The sequence below is a fragment of the Balaenoptera borealis genome (assembly GCF_965194805.1).
Source record: "Balaenoptera borealis genome assembly, chromosome: 2".
NCBI classification, from domain to species: domain Eukaryota; kingdom Metazoa; phylum Chordata; class Mammalia; order Artiodactyla; family Balaenopteridae; genus Balaenoptera; species Balaenoptera borealis.
The window spans coordinates 183,164,822-183,192,272 of NC_138867.1; the positions used below are offsets into that span (position 1 = coordinate 183,164,822).

Consider the following 27,451-nt stretch of genomic DNA (forward strand, 5'->3'; position numbering starts at 1 on the left):
CTTTCTCTCTGTCCCCAGAGACAGCAGTGTTCAAGAGCAAGCAGATTTGGCTGGACAGCGGCCAGTGAGGCAGGATCCCGGGGCCCGGAGCAACCGTCCAGACCCCTGGAAGAGACAGCACACAGGACCCCCACACACGCACCCCTCCTCTGGCTTCTCTGACGGTACTTTGACCTCCAGCGTAGGGCTATACTATACATTATATATATATATGTGTATAATTTTGGAATTTTTTTCTCATAATACAGATTATACAGTGGCTACTTTTTATTTTGGCCTGGATTCTCTGAGACCCTGATTTTTACTTTTTTGTGGGGGCGGGGGGGAGGGAGGGTGATGGGCGAGAGGTTCCAGAGACCCATCCTCAAATCCAGCATCCCCTGCATCCTCCCATCTTTCCCTGTTTCTGCCACTTTGGACACTTCCTGAGGGTCTCATCTCCACACTGACACCACCTCTCCGCCATCCATGTATCCCTAAGCGTTTCAGAGTGCGTGGGGTCTGAGCTGGCCCCAGAGGCCCACACTCCCCCCCGGCCCCTTCCCCGGGCAAGGCAGGGAGACAGACCCAGAGCGATCCCAGCAGGACTTGTTGCCAGCGATACCAAAACAGACTTTTCCCAAGCAGTGCCTCACATGTCTGCTGGTGTGGCTTTGGGGTTCTCCTCCCCCAGTCCCTGGGGGTCCCCTAGGCCTCAGGAAAGAGGAGGTGGGATCCAACAGGAATAAGGGCTCCAGGAGAGGAAGGAAGTCCCACACCCCCCAAGCTCCCACCCTCCCTACAGCCCTGCCTTCACCCCACCTGGCTAGAAGGGGACCCACTGGAAAAGGGACAGGAGCTACCTCAGCCCCCCCTCTAGTGGTGAGCCCCCAAAGCCCATCCCAAAAATGCATAGACATCCCATCCTCCCAATCTTGGGCCCCAGCCAGGCCCCCTGAAACCAAAGCCCCTTCACATCCAGGGGTCCTGGCCCCTACCCCCAACTTGTCACCCTCCCACCCCCCAGGGCCGCACATGGGGGCGGGACAAGCCGTGTCTGACGGACAGAACACGTGTCGTTGGGGGGAGGGACGACAGAGAGAGGGGAGAGGGACCCATTTTCCTCTCTGAATTTTCTTTCCTTCTTTCTCTCTTTTTTTCTTTCTAAAATTTTTGGTGGTGTTGCTGTTAATTTCCTTTTCCCTCTGAGATGTTTTTTGAGGGGTTTTTTTTCCCCATGTTGTATTTTACCGATATTACCAGGATAGTTTACTCTGCTTCTCGCTTGCTGCCGCACACACCGGATACAACACACACGCGTGCACGCACACACACACACACACACACCCCATGCTCATGAACCCATGCTGGGAGAAGGTTCGGGCCAGGCTCACTGCCCTCCTCCTCCTCCTCCCCAAGGTGGGGACAGGATGGGGGACAAGGGGACATCTGAGCAGACCCAGGCCCAACCTTCTCCTTGCCCGGCTCCCCTGCCCTGCGCCCTCACATCATACTCCGATCATAACCTTGTATATTATGCAGTCATTTTGGTTTCCGCCGACGCGCCTACCTAAGTACCATTTACAGAAAGTGACTCTGGCTGTTATTATTTTGTTTGTTTCCCTATGCAAAAAAAAAAAAAAGAAAAGAAAAGAAAAAATGAAAAAGGGGGGTTCCATAAAAGATTCAATAAAAGGCAAAAAAAAAGAAAAAATGTATAAAAATTAAACAAGCTATGCTTCGACTCTTTCTAGCTGTCTTGGGTCCTCCTTTCTGTGTTCCATTCGGACTGTTCTGCGTTCCGTACCAAAGTGAAGGGAAGAGGCTGGAGGGCAGGCGGCCTCAGGAAACCAGTCCCGGGATTCTCCCAGAGTCTTTGATCAACAAATTCCACGGGCATCTATAGAGCACCTGCTCTGTGCCAGGCACAGGGAACTCCACCTCCTACCTGGCTCCAAGGACAGAGCCTGGCACACAGTTGGTGCTCCAAAAATGCACAGAATGCCTTCCCTCTTTTTTTTTTCTTTTCCACCTAGCAAACTCCCATTCATTCAGCAAAGATTTCCTGAGTACTTGCTGGGTACCAAGTACTGGGGACACAGTGGAGAACAAAAAAACACCCCAGATGATCTGCCTTCCGGGCACTTACAGTTCCAAGTTGGGAAAATGGACAATAAACAATAAAAATAAGTAAATGTCGGAGGACGTAAGTGCCAAGGAGACAAATGAAGCAGAATAAGGGATAGGAGAGTCGGCCTCACATGAGGAAGTAATGTTTAAACAGAGATTTGAATAGAGGGAGAGAAACAGCCCCCTGAAAATCTGGCAGAAGAGTTTTCCAGGCAGAGGGCACAGCCCATGCAAAGGCCCTGGGGCAGCACCATGCCTGATGTGTTGGAGGAACAGCGAGGAGGCCCGCGTGTCTGGAGCAGAGTGAGCAAGGGGGAGAGAGGGAGGAGGGCAGGGCAGGGAGGGGACGGGGTAGGTCAGCCAGGGCCTTGTGGGCCACGGGGAAAACTTGGGATTTTACCCCAGGAGGGAGGTGGGAGCCCCGGAGGGCAGTGAGCAGAGGTAGGACAGGACAACTTGGTGCCAATACCCTCTCCTCCAGAAAGCCCTCTCTACCTGCCTGGGCAGAGCCCCTGCTAGCCCTCCTAGCACCCCAGCACCCCAGTCTCTTCCACACCACCCCTGACCACTCAGAGCTGGCAGTATCCATGTCCAGCTCCTACCCCGAAGCCACAGGGGCTCGTCAAAGGCTGGGGTCAGGGAAGCATCATGGATGTGAGGGGCAGTCACTTCTCCTCCTTGGAGGCTGCGGTCTGAAACCTTGTCCCCCATCCTGGCCCCCATTCCAAGTCCCCCAGGGACCCCCAAGACGTGCAGTCAAAGCTCTCCGCTGCACAGGCTCCTTCCATCCTACCCACAAGCCTCCCCGGGAAGGACGTTTATATCCCCTTTCACTGGCGGGGAAACTGAGGCACGAAGCGAAGGCAAGACGCACGGAGAGGGACCCAGGTGCGGTGCGCCGACGCTGACGCTCAGATGCGCAGCCCCACGCTGCTGCCCAGTAACAGGCACAGAAGACACAATCGTTGTGGGGCAGGGGTGGAGTCCGAGACACCCCCCCCCCCGCCAAGATGGACACGTACCCTTCCCATGCCCCACCCCCAATCGGGGTGGGCTCTTCTGCGCTCAGCGGCGAGGTTCTGGCGCCCCCTTGTGGGAGGACCTAGGACCTGGACCCAGAAAGCGGGTCCCGGATGGAGGGGTCAGCTGACCCGCGTCCCCACAGTCCGGCTCTCCTGGCGGAGGGGTGGAAGGGGAGCTCTAGCAGGAGCTTCTTTGCGGGGTGGGGATCTCATCTTGGGTGAGGGGCTCAGTCCGGGGGTGGGCGTTCAGCTGGGATGGAGGGTTCAGCCAGGGGCTGGAGATTCATCCTGGGGCCGCGTCTCAGCAGGGCTGGGGGCTCAATCTGGCCTTTAATCTCAAGGAAAGCCTCAGTGGTTTTTCATCATTTGGCCCCTGGGGTGAAGCAGTTTTTGGCTTTGAGGGGCTCTCCCAGCCCTGGCTCCCCACTAAACGCCATAAAAGGGTCAGGCTTGCGACAACCAAAAGAACGCCCCCCCAGACGCCCCCGACGCCCCCTAGTGGGGAAGTCCCGCCCCCTACGGAAGGGGAGGAGCCCCGAGAGGCCCTCCCTTCTCCCTTCCCGACCCCCTCAACAGTGCCACCCACCCGGAAGCCCCAGACCTCGAACAGAGGAGACTGGAGGGCAGAAAACTCCTGCCATCCCAGAGCTGCCGTCGGAAAACACCCTCTGACCTTCAGGATCCCCCGAGTCTGTGGTGGGAGGCCCATTTGCCCCGCCCCATCTTCACCATTTCAGCATAACAAAAAGCCGACATTTATTAGACGCTTTTGGGGTGCTGGGTTCTGCGCTCAGGATTTCTGTAGACCGTATTTCATTCAAACCTCATGACGACTTGTGAAGAATCTATTATCCTCCCCTTTTACAGGACGGGACACTTAGGCACAGAGAGGTTAAGTTACTTGCCTCGGGGCTACACAGCAAAGAAGTGGGGACTCCAACTCCTTCTCCTTCTCCATGGCGCCTCCCCACAAGGAGTGCAGGACAGGAAGAAGGGGTGCTGCTGCTGCTTCCCCCCCCCCACCACTCCCACTCCTGCACCCTCACCCCAGGCCCTGGGAGTCCCAGCCTCCAGAACAGTGCCCTGAAATTCAGCACAAGGTAGGAGGAGCCTTCATCTCCCAGGAAACGGCCTTGCTCTGAGCCAGCTCAAAGTTCACGTTCAGGAGCAGCAAACCGAGGCCAGGAGAGGGGCTGGGAGACAAGTGATTCCTATGGATTCATTGAAGCAGGCCTGGAAAACTCTTGGAAGAGCTTGCACGTGGGCAAGAGGAGGACCTGGCTTCTCCGATGAAATCCAAAGGGCAATAGAAATCGGAGGTAGGAGAAGAAATCAAAAGGGCCAAAAGCTGACAGCGATGCAGACTGGGTAGAGATATGAGATGGTAGGGGGTCTCGGGGAGGTGGGTTGCTCCTTGCGCCAGGGGTGTCCTCCAGGCTCAAGAAGAGTGGAGACCAAGCTTGGGAAGGGGTACAGGGCGACCAGGTAACACGCAGAGAGCCCTCCAAGAGGGACTTGGGGCAGGTCCTGAGTCCTCTGCACCCAAGGGCACTTTACCCTGAATCCCAGATGGAGTTATCTCACTGGCCCCAGGACCGGGTCCTTGCTGATGGGTATGGAGGAGGCACTGGGGCATCTTTGGGTGGCTGTCTGGAGGAGATGAGTGGGAAACCTTCGCGAGAAGGAGCTTGCCATTGCTTCATGGTTCGGAGGCCCCTCTCTCCTCCAGTTCCAACCCCCAGTCGCCCTCTCCATCCTTCTCCTCTTTTCTCACAGTCTCCTCTTCCTTCTCTTTACTGCTGTGGAGACAAGAAGGGCCCAGGTAACCCAAGTTAATAAGGACTGACAGTGTTCCGGGCTTCTTACAATGCTCACAGAACCTCTGAGTCCTGCAGCCACCCTTGTTGTTCCCATGGTACAGAAGGGGACGACGAGGCTCAGGCAGCTTAGGACACAGGCCCCGTTTGAACACGAAGGAAGTGCTTGAGCCCATAGCTGAGCTGCATGAGCCAAAACCGATAAGGGGTTTCAAAACCGTGGGTGAGTGGACAGGCAGAGAGAAGGGGGATGGACCGACGGATGGGTGGATGGGTGGTGGGAAGGTGGGTGGTTGGATGGATGGACAGATGGAGGATTGGACGCTGGAGGGAGGGAAGGAGAGAGAAACGGAGGGAGACAGGGAGGGAGGGCTGATGCATGGATGGATGATGGACGGCTTGAGGGAAGAAGGGAAGGACAGGTGGATGGATAAATGGATGGGGTTCGCGTGGGGGTGATAAAGGCTTTACAGACCCCTTCCCCCAAAAAGACTTTACAGACCCCAATTGAAACACATATTAGGGATGGGCTTCTCTGTGAGGAAGCCACCCTCATTTTGCAGGTCGGTAGTCAGGAGAGAAGAGAGTGAGGTTATGTGAGGCCCCCATGGATTCTGAATCAAAGAATTACCCCCTGGTCCTGCCCGGCCTCCTTGGAGGATGTTCGGAGAAGGGAGGGGCTCAGAGAGGGGAGGGGCTCAGAGGGGGCTCGACACGGGGAGGGGCTTAGGGGGCGGGACTCAGAGAGGGGAGGGGCTTAGAGAGGAGAGATTTAGATATTTCGGGAGGGAGGAGCTCAGAAAGATGAGGACCCACCTGTCCCAGGGCTCGCTGCACCAGATGGCGTAGACCAAGGTGAGGACAAAGATGAGGAACAGGAAGGCCAGCGCAGCCCCCAGCCCTACCAGCCACGGCTTCCGCTGGGCCACTGCGGGCGGGAGCAAGGCGGGGTCAGCAGCCTGGCCGCCAGGTTGGGACTCTTCCCCACCCCGCTCCCACTCCCTCCCAAGGCCTTACAGGGTTGGGCCTTAACCAGCCGCGGGACCAGAGCCGCCAGAAGGGAGAATTGGCCGGGGGTCGTCCAGAATCTATCCATCCTTCTCCGTCTGTCCTCGCCCCTGTTCAGGTTCTGGGGTTGCCGCCCCAGCCAGAGGGGGAAGTGGCCTGCGCAGGGCACCCCAGGGCAGGATGTGGCCGGTGCCGCAGGAAGTCGGAGGTGGGGCCCCCTCACTGGGTTCCGGGCACCATGGGGAGGGGCTCAGGGTCTCAAGCGTCCCAGCCCCCGTCTCCCTGAGGCCCATCCTAACCCTGTCACTCCCCACGGCCAGGGACATGGGAGGGGAGGCTCAGGAAAGATGGGGAACTCATTTCCGGAGCGCCTACTATGTGCCAGGTCTTGCAATGGCTCTTGAGCCCCGGCACCCTCCTTCAAGCCTCACACTCTGGTGGTCAGAACTCTTGTCCTCACGTTTCAGAAGAGGAGCCAACTCGAGGCTCAGAGAGGTCAGGCCACTTCCTCTTGGCCACACAGCATACCAAAAGAACATAGTTCTCCCAGCTAGGAACACCCCCTACCCCAACCCTCTCCCATCCTGGGACATGAACCTCCAAATTTGACCTTAGCCAGAGCCTGCACATGCCCCATCCTTTGGGCAGCCTGGGCTTCCATCCCAGCTCTGCCAGCAACAGCCAGGGAGAGCTGGGCCAGTGGCTTCCTTCTTTCTAAGTCTCAGTGTTTTCAGCCGGAAAATGAGACTAATTGCAAACTGACCGAGACTGAGACCATAACGATGCTAGGCGTTCAGCGGGAGCACCTGTTAGGGAGATTATTACATTTTTTTATTTATGGTTTTTCTGCCCCCTGGTGGACGATCCTGGGATATTCTCAGACAGAAGCTCCCCGCCTTCTGGACTGGATCCTACCAACCCCGGCTACCTGCTCCACAAGGGAGCCCTAAATGCCAGCCTTTATCAAAGTTCTCATTAGGAAATGGTTAACATCCAGGGCAAGGTCCAGGGCCCGGAGAAAGTGAGGAGAGGGGGGGAGGTTGGAAACAGGGAGGAGAGAGTCCCTGTCCCTTTCCAAGATCGCGCACGTGGGGGCACCGCACCCTCCAAGACCCAGTTCCCAGAAATGGAGTCACGTGACCCAAAACCCTGGGTTGATGGGGGGAGCAAGGCTTTCCTTGGAGACGGCCCTCGGGGCTCAGGACAGCAGAATCGAGATTGCAGGGGGGAGCGCTTAATCTGCCCAGGGTATCTGGGCACCGTGGAGTTTGGTTTCCCACCCTTGCCTGGGCGTTACCCCCAACCCCAAAAGCTGTCTCCTCAAGGGGAAACTAAGTCCCACGGGATGACAGTAGCGCTTCTGAAGGGCTCTTCCCCAAGAGGCAGTCCCTGGCCGATACTGGTCCTGAAGCTGAGTGGGAGGGAGGAGGCTCTGGCAGATAGATATCAGGCAGAGGGCAAAGAAATCAGGCAATGGGTAGAAGCAGGAGGGGCCATGAAATTGCAGGGATTAGGGTTTTCTCAGTAACCAGGAATGCTCTCCAAATGCAAGTGGTACAAATCATAACACATATAGACCACATAACGCACAAAGATCCCTCCTTGAGGTGGGAGGGGTGGTCCCAAGCCTCTTCATTCAGGACGCTGTACTCTCAACCCCAGATGGAGTCACTGCAGTGGCTTCAGGTTCAGGTCATTGCTTCTAGGGTGTGGAAGGGGCACCTCTGGGGGGCTGCCTGGAGGCAGCGGCTGAGGAGTCTTCACATGGCCACGTTCTTGACTTTCTCCTGGTCTCTGCGCTCCTCTTTCTCCTCCAGCTCCAGCCCCAAGTTTCTCTCTCCTTCCTTCTCGGCCTTTTTCTCCTTCTCTTTCTTCCCCTTCTTGTCTTCTTTACTGTAGGGACACAAAGGCGCCAGACCACAATAAGAAACAGAGTCACTCCCATTTAACGAACAATTACCTGTGCCAGGTCCTATGATGAGCGCTTTACAAAAAGAATCTTTGCTGAATCTCCAAAACAGCCCTAACAAGGCAGCCTTGTTATTTCCATTTCACAAAGGCAGAAACTAAGGGTCAATTGTCCCACGGAAGGATGGGTGGATGGGAGGATGGATGGATGGGAGGATGGATGGATGGATGGAGGAATGAATAAGGCAGGGAGGAAACTACAAATTAGGAGCACCTGTGGGATCTGGCACCTCCAGCACATCCCGGGAGTAGGAATCACATTTTACTGGGGCTGAGCTGGGTCGTAGACAAAGCACAGTCTGGCCCACGCCTGTCCCTCAGGCATCTTGGGCTCAGCTGAGAATCTCCCAGCCAGGATAGTGTCCTCCTCCCAGCTCCTGAGCTCCTACTTCTGTCCCCAAGCCTTTGCCCAAGTTGGGATCTTGCCCTGAAAGAGCCCCCAGCCCTGCCCGCATCCCTGAGCCAGGATCATGGGAGATGCTGAGCCCAGGAGAGACACCCACACCAAATCACACACTTGTGCACAGTCCCTACACAATCCCACACCACAGTCTTGTTCGACAGGTATTTATTAAGTGCCTATCGTGTGCCAGGCCCTGTGCCGGGCCCTGGGGCCAGAGCCAGGACCAAAGCTAAGTTCTGTTCACTTACTGGAAGCCACTATCTAGTGTCGAGAAACCGGTAAATGACTAAGATAATTTCAGCTGGTTATACATGCAAAGAAAGATGCAGGGCTGTGGCAGACAGAGTGTCAGGAAGGCTGGTGGTCAAGGTGGGCTTCTGTGAGGAAGAAACATCTGAGCAGGGACTGAAGGAGAGACGGAGCCAGCCAGAAGATATGGGGAAAGGTGTACAAAGTAGCACCAACAGTAAGTGCAAAGGCCCTGGGGCAGGAACGTGCTTGAGGTGTTCAAGGACAGAAAGAGGTCCTCTGCGCACACCCACCCCTTCCCTCCTCGAGGAGGGGCCTCATGCAGACCCCCTGACCCCCACACACGTCTACACATGCTCACACGGCAGTACCTCAGGTCCACTTCCTCGTTCAAGTAGGGATCCATTCTGAATGCGGACTCCTCTTCATCCTCAGCTCTGCAGAAGAGATGGAGATGGAGGGGTGAGGGCGGGTGAAGGGTGGGAAGTGGGGGCAGCCTCAGCCTCAGTCTCCCCCAGGCTGGGGGAACTGCAGGAAGCAAGAGAGGGGGCTGCATGGCTGTCCTGAGCTGTGGGGGCAGGGGGAGCAGGGAAATGGGGAGACAAGAAAGGGACCAGAGAGGGTCATGAGGTAGGAGGGGATGCTCAGCGCTTTGGGGAGTGGGGAGGAGATGGAGGGTGGGGAAAGGGGCTCCCACCTCTCTTTGGAGCACCAGATACGGTTGGCCAGCATGAGGATGAAGATGATGAACAGGAACCCCACGACAGAAGCCAGGCCCACCAGCCATGGCTTCAGTTGACGCTCTGAGGCTGTTAGGAGGTGGGGGGAGAGGAGACTCAGAAATGGGAAAGGTGGGGGGCCCCCGAAAGGACAGGGGCGAAGGGTGCAGGGGATGCTCAGACAGAGGGGTCTTAGAAAGGGGCTGGGTGTCACAGGTGGTTTTGTTTTTGTTTTTTGACTGCGCCTTGCGGCATGCAGGATCTTAGTTCCCCGACCAGGTATCGAACCCGTGACCCGTGCCCCCTGCAGTGGAAGCACTGAGTCTTAACCACTGGACCGCCAGGGAAGTCCTTTTAAATTTTTCTTTCTTCTTTTTTTTTTTTTTTGGCTGCGCCGCAGCTTTTGGGATCTTAGTTCCCTGACCAGGGATTGAACCCGGGTCCCAGGCAGTGAAAGCGCCAAGTCCTAACCACTGGACCGCCAGGGGATTCCCTCAGAGATGGGTTTTAGAGAAGGGGACGGGGCTCTGAGAGGAGGGGGTGCTCAGGGATGAGGTGGGAGGCCCAGAGGGAGTGGGGGAGTTAGGGAGGCTGCCTCCAAGAGGGGCCTGACCCCATTCCTCTTCTGCCTGCCCACTCCTCTCGGAGGCCTCGGTTTCTCATCAGACGGGGAGATGGCGAACCTGTGTCCAAGCCCATCCCCACGACCCGTCCTCCCGCCCCCGCCCCAGAGGTCGGAGCCCTACCCTGCTGGGCCTCAGCCGGCGACAGGAGCAGGGCGCTGAGCAGGAGAAGGGTCTCCAGGGTCCCCATGGCACGGAGGATCCAGCAGTTCCAGGTACGGGAGTGCACAGTCCGGTCAGAGCCAGGGGAGACCCTGCCCAGCCCCTGATAAGGGGGCAGGCAGGTCTGGGGGCGGGGCAGGCCCAGACCAGAGGGCCCCTCCCTTTGCCCCGCCTGGTTGGCACCCACTCCCTCTCCCCCGCCTTCCAGGAGGGCAGACTCTGGACCTGGCGTAATGATTAACACGGGAGTCCGGCCCCTCTGCCCTGCGCCCCACCCAGGACCGCCAGCCTCAGGGTCCCCCAGGCTCCCCGCCACAGGCGCCGGGCTGAGCCGGCCCTGAGCTTCCTTCCCGGCTCAGTGCTTTTACACATCATTACGATTCTTTCTCTGCATGCACCATGAAATTTTGCCACCTGCGTTTTACAGAGAAGCCAGGGAGGCCAGGGGCGTCAGGCCGGGCAGAAGCAGCCAGAACTGAGATGTAAACGCGGGTCTCTCCCACCACCAGCTTATACTGGCTCCTCTTGGGTTCCCGACCCCTGGGGACCCACAGCCAGCTCCAGGGGGAGCAAACGGGGCAAGAAGGGATGGGCCACCATCCACCTCCAAACCCAGTTGCTACCGTGTGGCCGGAGAACGGGGCCCCTGGGGTAGCTGATGACTCAGACTCCTGGCTCTCCTGCGTGTCAACCTTGATCCCCAGGCTGATTAGATAGGGTGCCCTGCCCGGGCGAATGGGGACCCCACCCCAGCTGCCACGGGACAGCCACAGCCCAAGCACATGGCAGGAAGGCTGGGGTGGGGAGGCCTGGCCCTTCTCCAGGCCTGAGACCTCTGTCGGACGCCTGGGGGCTGGGGGAACACCAGCATCGTTGCCCACGGACGTACGGAGTGCCTGTGCATTCCCGGAGCCCCCTCCCTTCCTGAGGTCCGACCACGGTCGCTGTGCACGAGGGCCACTCAGTGGAGCCCAGGACAAGCCCAGTTCGACCAGCCAGGCAGGCACAGGTGAAGCTCCTACTGTGTGCCCCAGCCCGTGCAAAACTCAGGAGCGAAGGAAGCCCTCAGGCTAGTTAGGAAGTCAGGACCCCCAGAGACGGACCCATCCAGCTGCCGAACCAGGAATGAGGTGACAGGCGGGGGCCGAGAAGATTCGGAGGTGGAGGAGCCCAGCGGAGCAGGCTTCTGCTTTCCGAGGCAGGTCGCTGGGCCAGCCTCTTTCTGCAAGACGTTCTCTCTACTCCGACCAAGTCATTTCTGGGCTGTGTGCCTCTGTTTCCCCATCTGATAAATGGGTGCAATAAATCCTACCTCGGAGGATTTAACGAGATAATATTAATACAAGGAAAGGGGTTGCTTAGCATACAATAGCAGGCACATTCGAAGCTCTAGCTAAGGGTTGGCCACTATTATTGTTGTTATTATTTTTAATCTTCTTAGTGTTTTTTTGTTTACAGGTTGCCAAAGGCTTGGTGGAGGCCAGGTGGAGTTAGGCTCTGGGACTATGGAGGAAACCAGAGTGTGGAAATAAATCAGTGTCCAGGGCTTCCCTGGTGGCGCAGTGGTCAAGAATCCGCCTGCCAATGCAGGGGACATGGGTTCGAGCCCTGGTCCGGGAAGATCCCACATGCCATGGAGCAACTAAGCCCGTGCGCCACAACTACTGAGCCTGCACTCTAGAGCCCGCGAGCCACAACTACTGAGCCCAAATGCCACAATTACTGAAGCCCACGCGCCTAGAGCCCATGCTCCACAACAAGAGAAGCCACTGCAAAGAGAAGAAGCCCACGCACCGCAACGAAGAGTAGCTCCCGCTCGCCGCAACTAGAGAAAGCCCGCACACAGCAACAGAGACCCAACACAGCCAAAAATAAATTAAAAATAAAATTAATTAATTAAAAACAAAATCAGTGTCTAACCACTGGTGTCCACCAGCCAAGAAAGAGAACGTTCTCTGTCAAGACAGCGCAGATCAAAGGTGAAAGGGCTCCGATGGGCACAAGTCCAGTTTATACAACCACCAAAGGGGCTGGAACCGGCTCCCAGGCTGGAGAGCAGGGCCCGGCTCAGCCCAGCTTCCAGAAGGAGCTTTGGGCTGGTGGGTCTTTGAAGGCGATGGAGGGGTGGCGACGGGGCTGGGCGGGGGCTTCTGCGGGGGCCCCCTCGCCGCCCCGAGCAGCGTCCTCGTCAACCCTCCAGGCCAGCGCCAGCTGCAGGTCCAGCTCCTCCAGGTCCTCGCCCTCGGGGCTCTCGGGCAGCTCTCGGGGGGCATCCTCCTGGTCCGGCTTCGGGCCGAATGCCCAGTCTGAGGCAGGAGGTTGGTGAGGAGCATCCCCGGGCCCGGCCACCCTCTGCCCCCTCCCTGGCAAGGAGAGGCCCTCGGACACCCCCCACCAAGTGGCCCAGCACTAGCCCAAGCCAGGCTCGTCAAGTGGGTAGCGGCTCACCGGCCAGGTCGTGGGCGAGGTCCTTGATGAGATGCCCGACAATGGCGTAGGCTACGGCCACCACCAGGAACGCAGCCAGCAGCAGGTACAGAGCGTACCTGGGGAGGCGGATGGTGTCCAGCGGCGGCGGGCGGTACTCCTCATAGAGTGGCGAGGCCGGGCTCCAGCCCTCCATCCCCTCCTCGACTGCCAGCGCTGGCATGGCAGCCACCTGGAGCAGGAGAGGCCCGGTGGTGACCCGCCGGGCGGAAGTATTAAGGAGCTTTTGGGTAAGAGGATTTGGGGCTCCCCCACGGCCTCCATCTGCCTGGATGGATCACATTGCAAATCACTTCCGCCCACTGGCCCCCTCCCTCGCTCAGCTCCAGCCACGCCAGGTACTACCCTGCACGTCCATCCCCACCTCAGGGCCTTTGCACAGAATGCTCCCTCTTCTGGGAAAATCCGTGCTCTCGTGGAGCTGACGTTCAAGATGGAGAGATAGACTGAGAAATGCATAACCTTAGAGTAAATGATACATCGTGTTAGAAAGCAAAGAGTGGTTTGAGGGTACTGTGGGGGGAGACCATGGTCTAAGGGGTGGGACAGCTAGGAGGGAAGGTAAAGTTCACAACAGAGCAGCCAAGCCCATGTTCAGTTGACATTTGAGCAGAGACCCAGAGGAGGAAGGGAACCGGCCATGGGAGTACCAAAGGCAAGAGCTTTCCAGGCAGAGGAAACATTCGGTGCAAAGACCCTGGGGCAGGACCTTGCTGGGCTTGTTGGACGGGACCTGACTCAGGTGCTCACGGGCGCCCTGCGGTGGCTGCTGCGGGGAAGACAGGCTGTGGGGCGACGGTGGACCCGACTCAGGTGCTCACGGGCGCCCTCAGGTGGCTTCTCTGGGGAAGACAGACTGTGGGCTGAGGATGGGAGCCAGGGATGGGGAGGAGGGATTGAGCTGGTCCAGGTGGGCAATAATGATGCTGGACCAGGTGGAGGCAGAGGCTTGGCGGGGGGGGCAATGGGCAGAGCTGGGGTAGATTTTAAACTGATCAAACCCCAATGTTTGCAGGCTGAGCAACTAAAATGGAGTTTCCATTTCCTGTGGGAGGAGCCACTTTGGGAGGTAACATGAGGAATTCTAAGGACATGCTAAATTTGGGATGCCTCATCAATATCTAAGTAGAGATGTCGAAACTGGACCCCGAGTCAGGAGCTCAGAGGAGGCCCCGGGCTAGAGTCAGGACAGTGGGCGTCATTGGGTCATAGATGGGGTTGGAGCCCCAAGAGTGGATGAGACCGCCCGGGCGGGGGTGTGGGTGGGGCCGGAGGACTCAGCCCTGGGCCAGTGAGGGAGCGGAACGGGGAGATGGAGGCGGGCCCGGAGGCGGAGTCCCTGAGAATTTCCCAGGAGCAGGGTGGCTGGCCGGGTCAGAGGCTGTTGAGAGGGGGAGGGCGCAGACTGAGATGTGACCACCATATTTGGACACTGGGAGGTCACCTGTGGGCAAGGACGGTTCTGGGGACAGGAGGGGCGGGGTTTGAGAGAGCTGCAAGTCATGGAGTCAGGAAGGGCTGTGGGTGGTGGTCGTTCATGTTTTTAAGAAATTACAGATTGAAGGCGGGAAAACGGCGGAGGGGGTGGTGGTGGGATGAATTGGGAGATTGGGATTGACATATATACACTAATATGTATAAAATAGATAAATAAGAACCTGCTGTATAAAAAATAAATAAAATTAAATTAAAAAAAAAAAAGAAGAAAAAAAGAAATTACAGCCTGTCTATGCTGACGGGCAAAGAGGGAAAACTGGAGAAGGGAGAAAGAAAGGCTGAAGTGATGGCCGAGTTGGCGAGAGGGGCTGGGGGCCAGGGGATAAATGGGGGAGGGGGCCCGCAGCCAGCGCCCGAGGGTGACGCTGTGAGATAACAAGAGCTCTGTTTGGTCTTCGTCCTGGTTCCTGGCTTGGCGCTCCCAGGACCGTGTAATTTCCTGAGAGATGGGTGAGAGGTGAGCCTCCTTTGTGGTTCATAATCAGCCCCTTTCCACCACGCCTGCGTGTATGCTAATGAGGGCAGGGGCGTGGCAGCTTCGGGATGGGGGCTGGTGGCCAGGGGAACTGACCCTGGAATTAGAGGGATGGAATTTTCAGCCCCTTTCCACCACACCTGCGTGTATGCTAATGAGGGCGGGGGCGTGGCAGCTTCGGGATGGGGGCTGGTGGCCAGGGGAACTGACCCTGGGATTAGTGGGATGGAACTTTCAGCCCCACCCCTCAGGGAGAGGAGAGGGGCTGGGGACTGAGCTTATTGCCAATGGCCAGTGATTTGCCAAATCATGCCCACGTGATGGAACCTCCATTAAAAACCCTACAGGAAGGGGCTTGGAGAGCTTCCGAGCAGGTTAAAAGCATCCACCCCAAACTCCACGGGGCTCCTGTGTTTCCGACCCTTCAGACCTTGTGCCTCTTCATCTGGCTGTTCATTTGCCTCGTTTATGATAAACAGGTTAAGTAAAGTGCTCTCCTGATTCTATGAGCCATTCTTGCAAATCATCAAATGTGAAGAGGGGGTGGTGGGAACCCCAATTCATAACCGGTCGGTCAGAAGTATGGGAGGTCCGGACTTGGGACCTGCATCTGAAGTGGGGGCAGTCCTGCAGGACTGAACCCTGAACCTGGAGGGTCTGCACTGATTCAGGGTAGACAGTGTCAGAACTGAATTGAATTACAGGACGCCCAGCTGACATCCACGGAGAAACGGAGAACTGCTTGGTGTGGAAAATGCGTCACACGTAAAATTAGGTTCTCTTGTTAACACCCATTTTATAGAGCGGTAAATGGGCTGCTTGAGACTGCATGAGGAGGAAGTAAGGGAGGTAGGTAGGATGGGAACTCATAGCCCGGACTCTTAGTCATACCACTAAACCCCTTCCCCTATGCCCCCAGTAGTGGGTGAGGATGAGGCTTAGAGAGGGCCAGGATGTAGGGCTGTTCCCCCTCAACCCCCTTGGAGGGGGTCTGGCTGGGCAGATTTTACCCCTGGGAACTGATGTGAAACAGGGCCACAGGCTTGTGTCAGTCACACAGTGTCTGGGACAGGGCAGATCCCAGAGCTGAGCTCTCCAAACGCCCTGGCCCCCCACACTTAGGATATGTTCCTTTAGAGCAGCTAACCCTCACCCCAGAGGCCCCCCAACACACTCTGAGAGTCATCGCTTGGCAAAAATAATTTAATAGTCCATTTGGGGAATGTCCTGTGACCTGCTTGTCCCTCCCTGAACTCCAGCCCAGGCCACCCCACCCAGGGACCACCTGACCACCCCAAGGACAGCTCTCTGATGCCCCCAGACCCTGCCCAAGCCCGACGGGGACGGGTTTGCCCACAGCACCTTTCCCTGCACCCCCTCATTCCTAGAGAAGCTGGGCCACAGCACCCCAACCCCCCAGAGCACAGCCCTGTCCCCAGACCCCCTAGATACCCCTCCCACACCAACACTGCAGCCCTGCATTCAGAGGGGCAGAGAAGAGACCTCAGCCTGGCCCCGGGGAGCCTGCAGTCCACTTGGGGGTTCAAGAGCGAAAGCGGCTGGGAGACAGGGAAGCGAGATGCAATTCATTCCAACACGGTTTATGGGCAGAGTCCTCGAGGGAGACAGCCGGGCGCGGCCCTAGGAGGAGGGTGGGCGCAGGTGCTCCAGCCCGTCCGCGTACTGGAAGGCCGACCCCGTCTCATACTCGTACATGTCCAGGGCCACCTCGCAGCTCTCCCGCACCACACGCTCGGGGTCTGCCGCGTGGGCCCGCAGGGCGGACAGGCAGGCAGGCCGGGCGATGGCCCCCAGGGCCTCCGCGCACTCGTGCCGCACCATGGGGTTCTCAGTGGGTCGCGCCAGGGCTGCCACCAACTGGGGCACGGCCGCCTCATGCTGCAGCTGGCCCAGGACGTAGCCGATCTCGTGGCGGAAGAGGGCACTGCCGCAGCGCAGGCCTGCGGGAGAGAGAGTTGCGGGCTGGGGGCGCCATCGGGACAGGAGGGGACCTGGGGCGGGGCAGCCTGGGGACAGAAGTGTCCAAGAGGGGTGGAAAGGGTTCCCGTCTCGAGGACACCCCGCCCTGGCGCTCAGCGCTGCTCAGAGGGAGGACCCGGAGACACGGGGCAGGAGAAGCAGCGAGGGTCCAGCCAGGCACTGGGAACTCCGCCCTCCCTCCGGCCGGACCAGGCGTGGCCTCCTCCTTCCCAGGCCCAGGGTCCCTCCCGGCCTCTGCCTGGGCTTCTGTACTCTGCGTTGTCCTCACACCAGCCAGTGCTATTTGCAGGCATGTTGTGCATTTGTGCTTCTGGGTTGCTTCCCACACGACTCCACACACGATAGAGTCTTATCAGTGACACTGGGAGTCCTGGGCCTTTCACCCCACCACAGCCAGACAGGCCACACTTCTCCTGATGGGGACCCGCGGCCGGACCTGGGAGCGACCTGCCTGCGATCAGGTGCCACTTTTCAGGCAGAGCTGGTTTGAAGCAGGCCCGCCAGACTGTGCAGCCCCTGCTCCGAGCATTACCCAGGACAAACCCACCACCCACCCGCTCTGTGCTCCCACCCACCATCCCCTGGGTCCCGGGTCATGGTGATGGCCGGGCATCTCCTCTGCCAGACAGGAAGCTCCAGGAGGGCAGAGGGGGCTCTGAGTGCTCTGTGGACCAGAAGCAGACCACCTCAGGCATGGGGGGGGGGTGCCAGGGGACCCCAGGATTCCCTGAGTCGCCCCCCCTCCTTTTCAGGAGGGGGAACCACAGCCCCGCAGGCTTGCACGGGGCTCCCTGCAGAGCTGGGATGAAAATGACACAAGTAAATGATGACAGGGCCTCTGGGGAATTCCCTGGTGGGCCAGTGGTTAAGACTCTGCGCTTCCAATGCAGGGGGTGCAGGTTTGATCCCTAGTCGGGGAACTAAGATCCCGCATGCCTCGCGGCGTGGCCAAAAAAATTTAAAAAACAAAAACAAAAAACAAAAAAACAGGGCCTCTGGGGATCAAATCCCAACTCTGCTGCTCGGACCACTGTGTGATCTTTGGCAAGTATCTCTGCCTCTCTGGGCCTAGGCTTCCTCCACAGAGAAGAGGGGGTAATAAGAGGAGTACCTGCCCCAGGATGCAAGTGCCCTGGGACGCTGGGCTGCCCCGTATGACAGATGTGGCCACTGGGCCTCCCCAAAGGAACCCGACCCTGCTCCCCGGGGCCCCTCCTCACCCTCGGCCAGCGCCAGGGCAGCCTCCTCCCCGCCAGCGTCGCGCAGGGCGAACATGGCTCGGTATCGGTCGAAGAGCGGCCGGGCCTCATCCAGCAGCGCCCCCCGCAGCTGCCCCACGTCGCGTTCCTCGGCGGATGGGGCCGGATCCACGGAGCGGTAGGGCCCCTGAGCCACCGGCTCCCCGCTGTGCTGCTGCAGCCACTCCAGCCGCCGGACGGCCAGCTGGCACGTCTCTGCCACCTGCGGGGACAGCGGGGTGGATGTGCCGGGCCCTCCCCCAGCCCCCAGGGCTCCCGGTTTAGCAGGGGTGGAGCCAGCAGACACAGGAGCAACTGATCCTTCCAGACTGGAGACAAACCAGCAGGGGCTGCTGTGATTAGAAAGTGACCAGGGGCAGAGGGCCAGGAGGGGCTAGCTCGAAGGTGACATCAGAACCAGTGAGAGAGGCGTCAGGTGGAATCAGCCAGTGCAAAGGCCCCGAGGCAGGACGTGCCGGACCTGTCAGGGAAGAGCCAACAACAGAGATGACCTGAGGTGGCTGGGCCAGACTACTTGGGGCCTGCGGGCTTGGGATTTTGTCCTAAAGGTGATGACAAACCGTGAGTCTTTAGGCACAGAGTAGGTTAACAGATGATGGATAAACAAATGTGGTCCCTCCACACACGGGAACATCACTCAGCCAGGAAAAGGAGAGAAGCACTGACACTCGCTACCACGTGGATGGACCCTGAGAACACGATGCTCAGTGAGAGAAGCCAGACACAGAAGGACACACAGTGTGTGATTCCACTGATGGGAAACGTCCAGAACAGGCAGATCCATAGACACAGAGAGTGGGTTCATGGTTGTCAGGGGCCGGGGAGGGGGTGGGGAGTGACTGCTGATGGGGGTGGGGTTTCCTTTTGGGGGGGATGGAATGTTCTGGAATTAGATAGTGGCAACGGCTGTACAACTCTGTGGATGTACTAAAAACCACCCAAGTGTACATTTTCAAAGGGTGGATATTATGGTATGTGACATATCTCAATAAAACTGTTATTTAAAGAAAAAAGAAGGAAGGAGGAAGGCAGCAGGGAGACCCTGGACGAGGCTGGGTGGCCCCGGGCGGCAGAGGTGGAGAAGTGGGTGGGTTGGGGGATCTCCCACAGGTGCAGGGACTGCCGGTGGGAGTCCGGGAGAGGGGAGAGGGGAGAGGGGGACGGGGCCGGCCGACCAGGGCAGGTGTTACATGTGAATCAAGAGTTCAGCTTTGCCCAGTGGGGCAGTGGTCCTCTCTTGGCATCCCTGGGCCAGGTGGTTACCCTGGCAACCAGGCACAGGGTCTGAGGGGGTGTGGGGGAGGGGCTGCATTACCTCAATGACAGGGTCGGTGGAGTACTGCTTCAGGATCTCCAGCACCTCTGGGTTCCCAATGGCCCCCAGGGCCTCCCCTGAGAAGAACGGGGCAGAGAGCTCATGTTGGTTGGCTGGAAAACGCCCTGAATGCCTCGGCGGGTGGAGAGGCGCTAACCAGCACCAACGCCTCCTCCGTGATCCCCCTCCCCATCGCTCTGCCTGTATCCTGCAGGCCGCTCCAGCCACTGAGGTTTGGAGCTGGAGCCAGTCCAGCCCTGAAGCTGTGCCAATTAAGAGTCCCTTCCCCAGAAATCAGGCTTTGCTGGAACCAGACTCGGACCCCGCCCCGGCCCGCACCCCCAGAGCTCATGGCCTAGAGGGGAGACACAGACAAACGTGTCATTACAACTTGGGGACACGGGTGGCAAGGAGCCAAGAACAGCTGGCTGAGTCGAGCCCATCAAGGGGAGCCCTGATAACCTGGAGGAGGTTTTTAAGTTGCAGCGTGGGCAAGGAGGGTCAGCAGACCAGCACCATCCTGCTTCAGGGCCTTTGCAAAGGCTGTGCCCGCTACCTGGAGCACCTTTCCCCAGACATCTACCTAGATAACTCCCTTACTTCACTCGGGTCTTTTAATTGGTAACCACCAATTAAAAATGGCAACACCAGACTTCCCTTGTGGTCCACTGGTTAAGACTCTGCATGTCAAATGCAGGGGGTGCGGGTTCGATCCCTGGTCGGGGAACTAGGATCCCACATGCCCCGTGGTGAGGCCAAAAAAAAAAAAAGGCAACACCTCCAGCACCCCCATCCCGCCACTTGCTTTATTTTCCTCCTTAGCACTTACATAAGTGTTTCCACCATAACACGATTGGGTGTTCTACAAAATCACACACTCAAACGAACAGCGCTTATGGGACAAGAGAGGTTTGGGGTCAAACATTCTTTGTAAGGAGAGCTCCAACAGGATCAGTGATTGCGATCTTGAGAGGTCTCCAGGGCAGCCTGGCATAGCTGGAGATTATCGTGGGGAGTATTAAAAAGGCCCAAAAACAATCAAATGGAAACAATGCGCCCTGCTGGCTATGAGCTCGCTGGATATATCAATACAAACGCAGCCTCGGCTGCACAGACCCACCAGGGATGTTCCTATTCCATCTTGTTTGCCGTCTGAGTCCCTTGTGAGAACAGGGCCTGGCCCACAGCAGGCAGTCCATAAACATGTCCGGTGAATGAACTGAATGAGTGACCTCAGGGGTTGACCATCCATGGCCACCATCCAAAGACACCATATGTCTTTGTATGAGCGAAGAATGGTTTTTCCGTTTTTAAATGGTTTTTTAAAAATCTAAAGGGGACTTCCCTGGTGGTGCAGTGGTTAAGAATCCGCCTGCCAATGCAGGGGACACGGGTTCGATCCCTGGTCTGGGAAGATCCCACATGCCACGGAGCAACTAAGCCCGTGAGCCATTTAAAAAAAAAAAAAAAAAGTCAAAATCAAAAGGATCACATTTTATGACACGTAAAAGTGATGTGAGATCCAAATCTCAGGGTCCATACAGTTGGACTGGCTGGCGGCCACACGCCCATCTGTCGACTGGGGTTCAGGGTGGCGCTTATGCTGCAGTGGCAGAGTTGAGACCCGGGACAGAGACCGTGGGAAGATATTTATCGCCCACCCCTTCCAGAGCCAGCCTGGTATAGCCGGCACCCTCACCCGCCGCTCACCTGCCTCGTGGCGCACCATGGGCTCCTGGCGGGTGTCACGCAGCACGGCCACCAGCACGGGGATGGCCCGCGAGTCCTGCATCTGGCCCAGGCAGTAGGCCAGCTCGTGCTTGAGCAGGGCCGAGTCGTCGCTGAAGGCCCGGCTGATCCAGGAGATGGCTGCTGGACCCCCGAGCCCGCGCAGTGTGAACAAGGCCCGGAAGCGGGCCTGCAGGGGCTTCTGGGGGTCCACCAGCGTCTGCCCCACGCCTTCCACCTCCTGCTCCGTCACCATGGCGCCGCCGCTGGGCTTGGGCTAAACCAGGCGACTCGTGGGCTCAAGAACCTGTGGCAGAAAACCAAGAGGCCAGGTGAGAGGCGCCCTTCGCCGCTCGCTGACTTGTTCGTTTCAGAGTTAGGACCTCGGGGGTGGGGATGGTTTCCTAACTGCTGACCAGCCTGGGCATCTGTGTTCAAAGCCCGGCTCCGGCCCTGCCTACTTGCTGTGTGGCCTTCCCTAAGGTACTTTCCCTCTCTGAGCCTCTGGCCTATACAGTAAGTCCCCTACATACAAACGAGTTCCCGTTCCGAGAGTGCTTCTGTAAGTCCAATTTGTTCATAAGTCCCACAAAGTTAGCCTAGGTACCAACTAACACAATCGGCTATAGAGTACTGTAATAGGTTTATAATACTTTTCACACAGATAATACATTAAAAAAAAAAACCCACAAAAAAATAAAGGAAATTGAGAAGTTTCTCTATCTCCTCCATCACTTTTCCACGCTTCTTTGGTATTATCGTCGACATCATTGGTACAGCAGATTTCACACGTTCCATGATCTTGTCCTTGTTCTTTAGAATTGTTCTGATGGCTGAACGATTCATGTTACAAGAACGAGTGACGTCTACCATCTTTTCGCCTGGCCCCAGTCTCTCAGTTATTTTCACTTTTGCTTCCATTGTTATTGCTTGGCGGTTCTTAGCAGTACCAGCTACATCACCACTGCTTTTACGCTTGCTTCCAAACATCCTGGGCTTGAAATAAAGACACTGTACTACTGTACTCTACACAGTACTGTACAGTAAAGTACACAAAAGCACAACCACTTGTAGAGGATGCACACACGTGACAAGGTACACCAGACACATGAACTAACTTACTGGACATGTGAACGCACGTCCACATCTTTGAAAGTTCGCAACTTGAAGGTTTGTATGTAGGACACTTACTGTCCACTGGCAATGACCTCTGCTGGTCTGCTCTCTACACAGCAGCCAGAGGGAATGTGGTAGCTGGTCCCCAAGATGACCCTCAATGACCCCCACCTCCTGGTATCCGTGCCCTGTGTGGCCTCCTCCCACACCAAATAGGGCTGACCTGGGTGAATAACAGGATATGGGAGAAATGGCAGTGTGACTTCTGAGGGTCATAAGAGACACTGTGGCTTCCTCCTTGCTGGCTCTAGCGGAAGCCAGCAGCCATACTGTGAGGAGGCTCAACCAGCCGTATGTAGGGGCCCACGTGGTGGGGAACGAGGCCTCCCACCAACAGCCAGGTGAGAGCAGCGGGTTGAGAGCAGCTTCTCCAGCCTTCAGATGACGCAGCCCCAGCCAGCGTCTGCACTGCAACATCACAAGAGATGAGAGCCACAACCACCTGGCTAAACCTGGTCCAGATCCCTGGCCCACAGAAGCTGTGGGAAGTAGTGTTTACTATTCTTTAAAGCTACTAAGTATGGGGTAATTTGTTACAAAGCACAGGTAACTGATACAAGAATCCTTTCAGTATATAAACTGGACCCTGTGACTCCCTCACAAAATCCTCCTATGGGCCTCAAGACTCCAAACTCCTTAACTGTCCCAATGGCCCTGCACGACCTGCCCCCATCACCTCCCCACCCTCCCCTCCTCCCTCTCTCCCCCTCACTCACTCTGCTCCACCAACCAGGCTTCCCCACTGTTCCTCCAACACACCAGGCACGGTTCTGCCACAGGGTCTCTGCACGGGCTATTCCTGCCCTCAGGAACACTCTTCCCCAAATGCCCCCATGCTCACTCTCTCATTTCCTTGGGTCGCAAATGCCACTTCCTCGGGGAAGCCTTCCCTGATCCCGGTCTTGTTCTGCTTTATCTTTCTTCGAAGCAATTACCACCACGAGATATCATATTTGATATTTCGGTTTAGCTGCTTATGGTTGGTCTTAACCCTCGTATGAGAACTCTGAAGGCAGGGACTGAGTCTCTCTTAGTCACTGCTGTACTCCCAGCCCACAACTCCTCAGTAAGAACAATGACCATAATAATAACGGCAACTGACATTTACATAGGATGTGCTATGTGCCACACATCTCTTCTAAGCCCTTTACATTCCTGAACTCATTCCATCCTCGCCATAACCCTTTGAGACAAGCACCATGATTGTCACCGTTTTACTGGAGAGGACACACAAGCACAAAGAGGTGAATCACTTGCTTAGGAACTGCTGAAGAGTTATAAATCCAGGCAGCTGGGCTCCTGAGTCAAGCTCTAAACCACAAACGCCATGTTGAATAGATGGATTAAGATTAAAAGACACAGCTAAGGCTGGGCTCCATCCTCCAGACCAATGACATGCTTCGTGAACCTGACAAGCAGGCTGTAGCTCCCAGAGGCGTCAGTAGGGCTGAGCAGGTATAATGGGGGAAGTGCAGCTGCCTGCACACAGGTGACCATCAAAGGACGTGACATGCAAAAGAGTGGTCATCAGAAACCACAGAAGCCAGGGGTGAGCAAGCTGGCAAGGCATTATGGACCATCGAGACCCAACTCTTTCTTCTACACGGATGAGCTGTGACCTGTCTGGGGTCACACAGCAAGTCAAGTGCAGACAGCGCCCAGGACTCCTGAATCCCGGTCTGTGCAGGGCCTCCCTCAAGACACAAAGGAGAGACACACACTATTTTGTTCGCTGTTGTATCCCCAAGGCCAGCGCAGTGTCTGTCGCTATGGCAGCAGGCACTCAATAAGTGTTGTTGAATGAATTGAGCATCCACTGCCTGCCAGGCACGGTACTGAGTGGTTTATACACAGTATAAATCTGTATCATCTGTAAAATGGGCGTAAGGGGCACATGGACATCACAGAGTTGCTGTGAATGGAATGATGCTCATAGAGCACTTAGTACCCACTGCTGGTACTTAGTAGGCACTTGATAAACCAGAGCTGGTATTAAATATTTCCACAGGGAGGGCCTTCCCTGGTGGCGCAGTGGTTAAGAATCCACCTGCCAATGCAGGGGACACGGGTTCGAGCCCTGGTCCGGGAAGATCCCACATGCCGCGGAGCAACTAAGTCTGTGCGCCACAACTACTGAGCCTGCTCTTTAGAGCCCGCGAGCCACAACTACTGAGCCCGCGTGCCACAACTACTGAAGCCCACACGCCTAGAGCCTGTTCTCCTCAACAAGAGAAGCCTGTGCACCGCAACGAAGAGTAGCCCCCGCTCGCCGCAACGAAGACCCAACGCAGCCAAAAATAAATAAATAAATTTATTTTAAGAAAAATCTCCACAGGGAGCCCAACACCCACCTCTATACGCAGGAAGCCAAGTAAGGGGGTACACCTGGAAGCCTGTTACTCATATTTTAGGCCCATTTTTCAGTGGGAAGGGGGACAGGGGTATGGACATGGGGTTGAGGGGATCAGCCCCCAACCAAGGCAGAATCTGGGAATCCGCTCACCCCTGCGAAGGTGTGTCTTAGAGACAGACACATAGAATTAGCAAGGGATGGAGTAAGAGACGTTTTGGATGCTGGAAATCCTCCCCCTTGAGGATTCTCTAAACCAAGAATTCCCAACAAAAAGATCTCTGATAACTAGACGCGCCCCTCAGAGAGGGGTCGCCCCGACACGGCATACCTCGGGGCTGCTCGCAGGATCCCCCAGCGACGACCAACTCCCCAAAGCTCCTTGGAAGAGACTCCCAGGACCTGGGTGTCTCTAGCTCTGTTTATGTGGATCCCCCAGTACTGGATCCCTCACAGGTTGGTTCTCCCAGAACCCCAATAAAGGGGTTGCCCAACATGGGACCCCCGCCCCACGTGCTGACTCTTTAGTGAAGAGATCCCCGGAGGCAGTCTCCAGAATTCGTGGGGAAGAGCTCGCCGGGACCTGTCAGAAGAAAGCCCTTCGACACCCCCAGCCAAACAATCCCAGAGCCGGGACCCACAACGAGGCGTCCTCCACGTTCCCCCCGCTGCCGGAACGCCCCAGCGAGCTCCCGGATCAGAGGACCTACCGGACCGGCCTGCTCCCGCCGCTGCCACCACCCGCGACGCTCCTAAAGCGCTTTGGGGGCCGCCATCTTGACGCCCACGTGACAGGGCCGGACGGTACCAACGCAGCACCGAGGGGGAAATCTAGTCAAAGGCTCCGCAGCGTGAGGAGGCCCGGAAGCGCGAGTTAGCACTGGTGCCATAGCTCACCCTCACATATCAGGCGGAGTCTAAGGGCATTTCTCAGGGAAAGGGAAGGGCAACTTCCATCCTTTCCCTGCAAGAGATTTTCTCCGGCCTCCCCAGCCAGTACGACGAGTGGAAATGGTTTGTGCCGATTCAGCCCGGAGGTGGGGCCGGCTAGCGATAGAGCATGCGTAGCGTCCCTGGGGCGTGGTCAAGTTTCAGGGGCGCGGCCAATGGAGTCGCGTGGCTAGACGCGAGATTGGGAGGGATGAGAAATAGGACTTGACCCAGTCGTTCGTTTATTCATTCATTTAACAAATAGTTTATGGGCGCTGAGGACAAGACGGCCTGCAGCCCTTACCCTTATCAACCTCACAGTCTGGTTGTCTGAAGGAGACAAACAGTAATAGGATAAGTAAAAATACATATTAGGTGGTGACAGGCTAAGGAGGAAAAAATAGGCACGTTGGTGCGTGTATGGGGTGGGCAGTTTTAGGAAGGACTTGGCTTTACTCTGACAAAATGAGAAACCATTGGAGTGTCGTAATCAGGGAAATGGCATGCTCTGACTGTTAACAGGATCATTCAGGCTGGTGAGTAGAACACAGGAGGGACGGTGAAGGGAGAGAGAAGTATTCAGATTCTGGATTAATTCTGAAGGTGGAGCAAACAGGATTTGTGGCTGTATTGGATATGGCATTTGGAAGAAAGAGTTCTGTTAAGGCTAAGTACAAGGTTTTTGACACGTAGGAAGGATGGAGCAACCATGAACCATTAGCCTCCCCATCCTAGACATCCAGGGTCCTGTTAACTCTACCTCTGAAATAGAGTCGTAATTCAGGCACTTTGCTCATCTACCGCCCCCATGAAGGTCCAAGCCACCACTGGCTGCCACCAGCCAGAGGAAAGAGAGCTTGTAAGCGATTGTGTCAAAAGAATATAGCGGTGCCTCCAAAAGTTAAACATAGAACTACCATATGATCCAGCAATTCCACTCCTAGTTACACCCAAGAGAAATGAAAGCAGGGACTCAGATAACTGTACATCCATGTTCATCAAAGCATTATTCACAGTGGCCTCAGGCCCTGGTAACCTCTATTATATTTTCTGTCTCTGATTTTGACTACTCTAGGAAGCTTAGAAAGTGGGATCGAACAATATTTGTCCTTTTGTGTCTGGCTTATTTCACTGAGCATAGTTACCCTCAGGGTTCATCCACGCTGTAGCGTGAATCACAATTTCCTTCCTTTTTAATTTCCTTCCTATTGCATGAATGGACCACATTTTGTTTATCTGTTCATCCATCAATGGACATTTGGATTGTCTCCACCTTTTGGCTATTTTAAATAATGCTGCTCTGAACATTGGTGTACAAGTACATCTTTGATTCCCTATTTTCAAATCTTTTGGGCATATACCCAGGAGTGGAATTTCTGGATCATATGGTAGTTCTATGTTTCACTTTTTGAGGAACTGCTGAACTTTGTCCACAGCAGCTGCACCACTTTACATTCTCAGCAGCAACATTCAAGGATTCCAATTCCTCCACATTGTCACCAGCACTTGTTATTTTCTGTTTTGATAGTAGCCATCCTAATGGATGTGAAGGGTGTGACTTATTTGGAGATGCATAAAAAGTGAGATATATTGATGGATGGATAAAAGGATGGATAAATACATAATAGGGCAAATATAGTAAAATGTTCATTGGAGAAAGTGGACGGTGGGCATATGACAGTGCACTGTAAAATTCTTTCAACTTTTCTGTACATCTGAAAGTTTCCTCAATAAACTGTTGGAAAAATAGGTGGCAGTGAAAAGGAGAGCTACTTCTATTCTCAGTATTTAAACATTTCAAAGTTAAACATTTGACAAGTGTCTTAACTTTTAAATGTGGAACCTTTGAGTCTGCAAATCCATTTTGAGGAATTTCGCTGACACTAGTGTAAAGAAAAGTGAAAAAAGAAGTATTCATTGTAACATTATTTAAAATGGCAAAAAAGGGCTTCCCTGGTGGCTCAGTGGTTAAGAATCTGCCTGCCAATGCAGGGGACATGGGTTTGAGACCTACAAAAGGATGGGAAGATCTACCCACGTTGAATGAAAACTGGTCCAAGATGTACTTCCAAAAAGTGAAGAGAGCAAGGCACAGCATCAATAATGTGATCTCATTTACATAAATGGATTTAGATATGTAAATTACATATGGG

The 27,451-nt window shown here is 55.9% G+C and overlaps 3 protein-coding genes and 1 long non-coding RNA gene across 5 annotated transcripts; 1 reads left to right on the forward strand and 3 right to left on the reverse strand.

Moving 5' to 3' along the window:
• Positions 1-314: 314 nt before the first annotated feature.
• SMIM24 (small integral membrane protein 24) lies at positions 315-10,267 on the reverse strand. Its single transcript, XM_082380105.1, has 6 exons — positions 10,042-10,267; positions 9,274-9,385; positions 8,948-9,013; positions 5,966-7,849; positions 5,765-5,876; positions 315-4,930 (listed from the first exon to the last, which is right to left on the reverse strand). The coding sequence occupies exons 1-4, from the start codon at positions 10,106-10,108 to the stop codon at positions 7,717-7,719; spliced, it is 378 nt and encodes a 125-aa protein (XP_082236231.1). The 5' UTR covers positions 10,109-10,267; the 3' UTR covers positions 315-4,930; positions 5,765-5,876; positions 5,966-7,716.
• LOC309623311 lies at positions 10,043-11,988 on the forward strand. Its single transcript, XR_014241312.1, has 2 exons — positions 10,043-10,133; positions 11,539-11,988. It is a non-coding gene; the product is annotated as an uncharacterized lncRNA (long non-coding RNA).
• Positions 11,989-12,089: 101 nt separating this feature from the next.
• Positions 12,090-12,764, reverse strand: SMIM44 (small integral membrane protein 44). Its single transcript, XM_082380106.1, has 2 exons — positions 12,529-12,764; positions 12,090-12,386 (listed from the first exon to the last, which is right to left on the reverse strand). Exons 1-2 carry the CDS (start codon positions 12,728-12,730, stop codon positions 12,148-12,150), a joined length of 441 nt encoding a protein of 146 aa, XP_082236232.1. The 5' UTR covers positions 12,731-12,764; the 3' UTR covers positions 12,090-12,147.
• Positions 12,765-16,124: 3,360 nt separating this feature from the next.
• Positions 16,125-25,377, reverse strand: DOHH (deoxyhypusine hydroxylase). Of its 2 annotated transcripts, none has more exons than XM_082380272.1 (5): positions 25,266-25,377; positions 20,825-21,149; positions 19,115-19,191; positions 17,761-18,001; positions 16,125-16,500 (listed from the first exon to the last, which is right to left on the reverse strand). In XM_082380272.1, the coding sequence occupies exons 2-5, from the start codon at positions 21,096-21,098 to the stop codon at positions 16,181-16,183; spliced, it is 912 nt and encodes a 303-aa protein (XP_082236398.1). In that variant the 5' UTR covers positions 21,099-21,149; positions 25,266-25,377; the 3' UTR covers positions 16,125-16,180. The 2 variants fall into 2 exon arrangements, with proteins under 2 accessions (XP_082236398.1, XP_082236397.1); XM_082380271.1 differs by lacking the exon at positions 25,266-25,377 and adding an exon at positions 25,079-25,214.
• Positions 25,378-27,451: the final 2,074 nt, after the last annotated feature.

What these genes read in the sequence shown, in the direction of transcription:
- SMIM44 (XM_082380106.1), bottom strand. Translation starts at nt 12,730, where the DNA reads ATGCCAGCGCTGGCAGTCGAGGAGGGGATGGAGGGCTGGAGCCCGGCC. An exon ending in CCTCGCCCACGACCTGGCCG is followed by an intron (nt 12,387 to 12,528) that starts GTGAGCCGCTAC and finishes CTCCTGCCTCAG; the next exon opens with ACTGGGCATTCGGCCCGAAG.
- SMIM24 (XM_082380105.1), bottom strand. Translation starts at nt 10,108, where the DNA reads ATGGGGACCCTGGAGACCCTTCTCCTGCTCAGCGCCCTGCTCCTGTCG. An exon ending in GCCGGCTGAGGCCCAGCAGG is followed by an intron (nt 9,386 to 10,041) that starts GTAGGGCTCCGA and finishes ACCTCCTAACAG; the next exon opens with CCTCAGAGCGTCAACTGAAG. An exon ending in AACGAGGAAGTGGACCTGAG is followed by an intron (nt 7,850 to 8,947) that starts GTACTGCCGTGT and finishes GTGTCCCTACAG; the next exon opens with TAAAGAAGACAAGAAGGGGA.
- DOHH (XM_082380272.1), bottom strand. Translation starts at nt 21,098, where the DNA reads ATGGTGACGGAGCAGGAGGTGGAAGGCGTGGGGCAGACGCTGGTGGAC. An exon ending in CATGGTGCGCCACGAGGCAG is followed by an intron (nt 19,192 to 20,824) that starts GTGAGCGGCGGG and finishes CGTTCTTCTCAG; the next exon opens with GGGAGGCCCTGGGGGCCATT. An exon ending in CCACCGACCCTGTCATTGAG is followed by an intron (nt 18,002 to 19,114) that starts GTAATGCAGCCC and finishes CTGTCCCCGCAG; the next exon opens with GTGGCAGAGACGTGCCAGCT.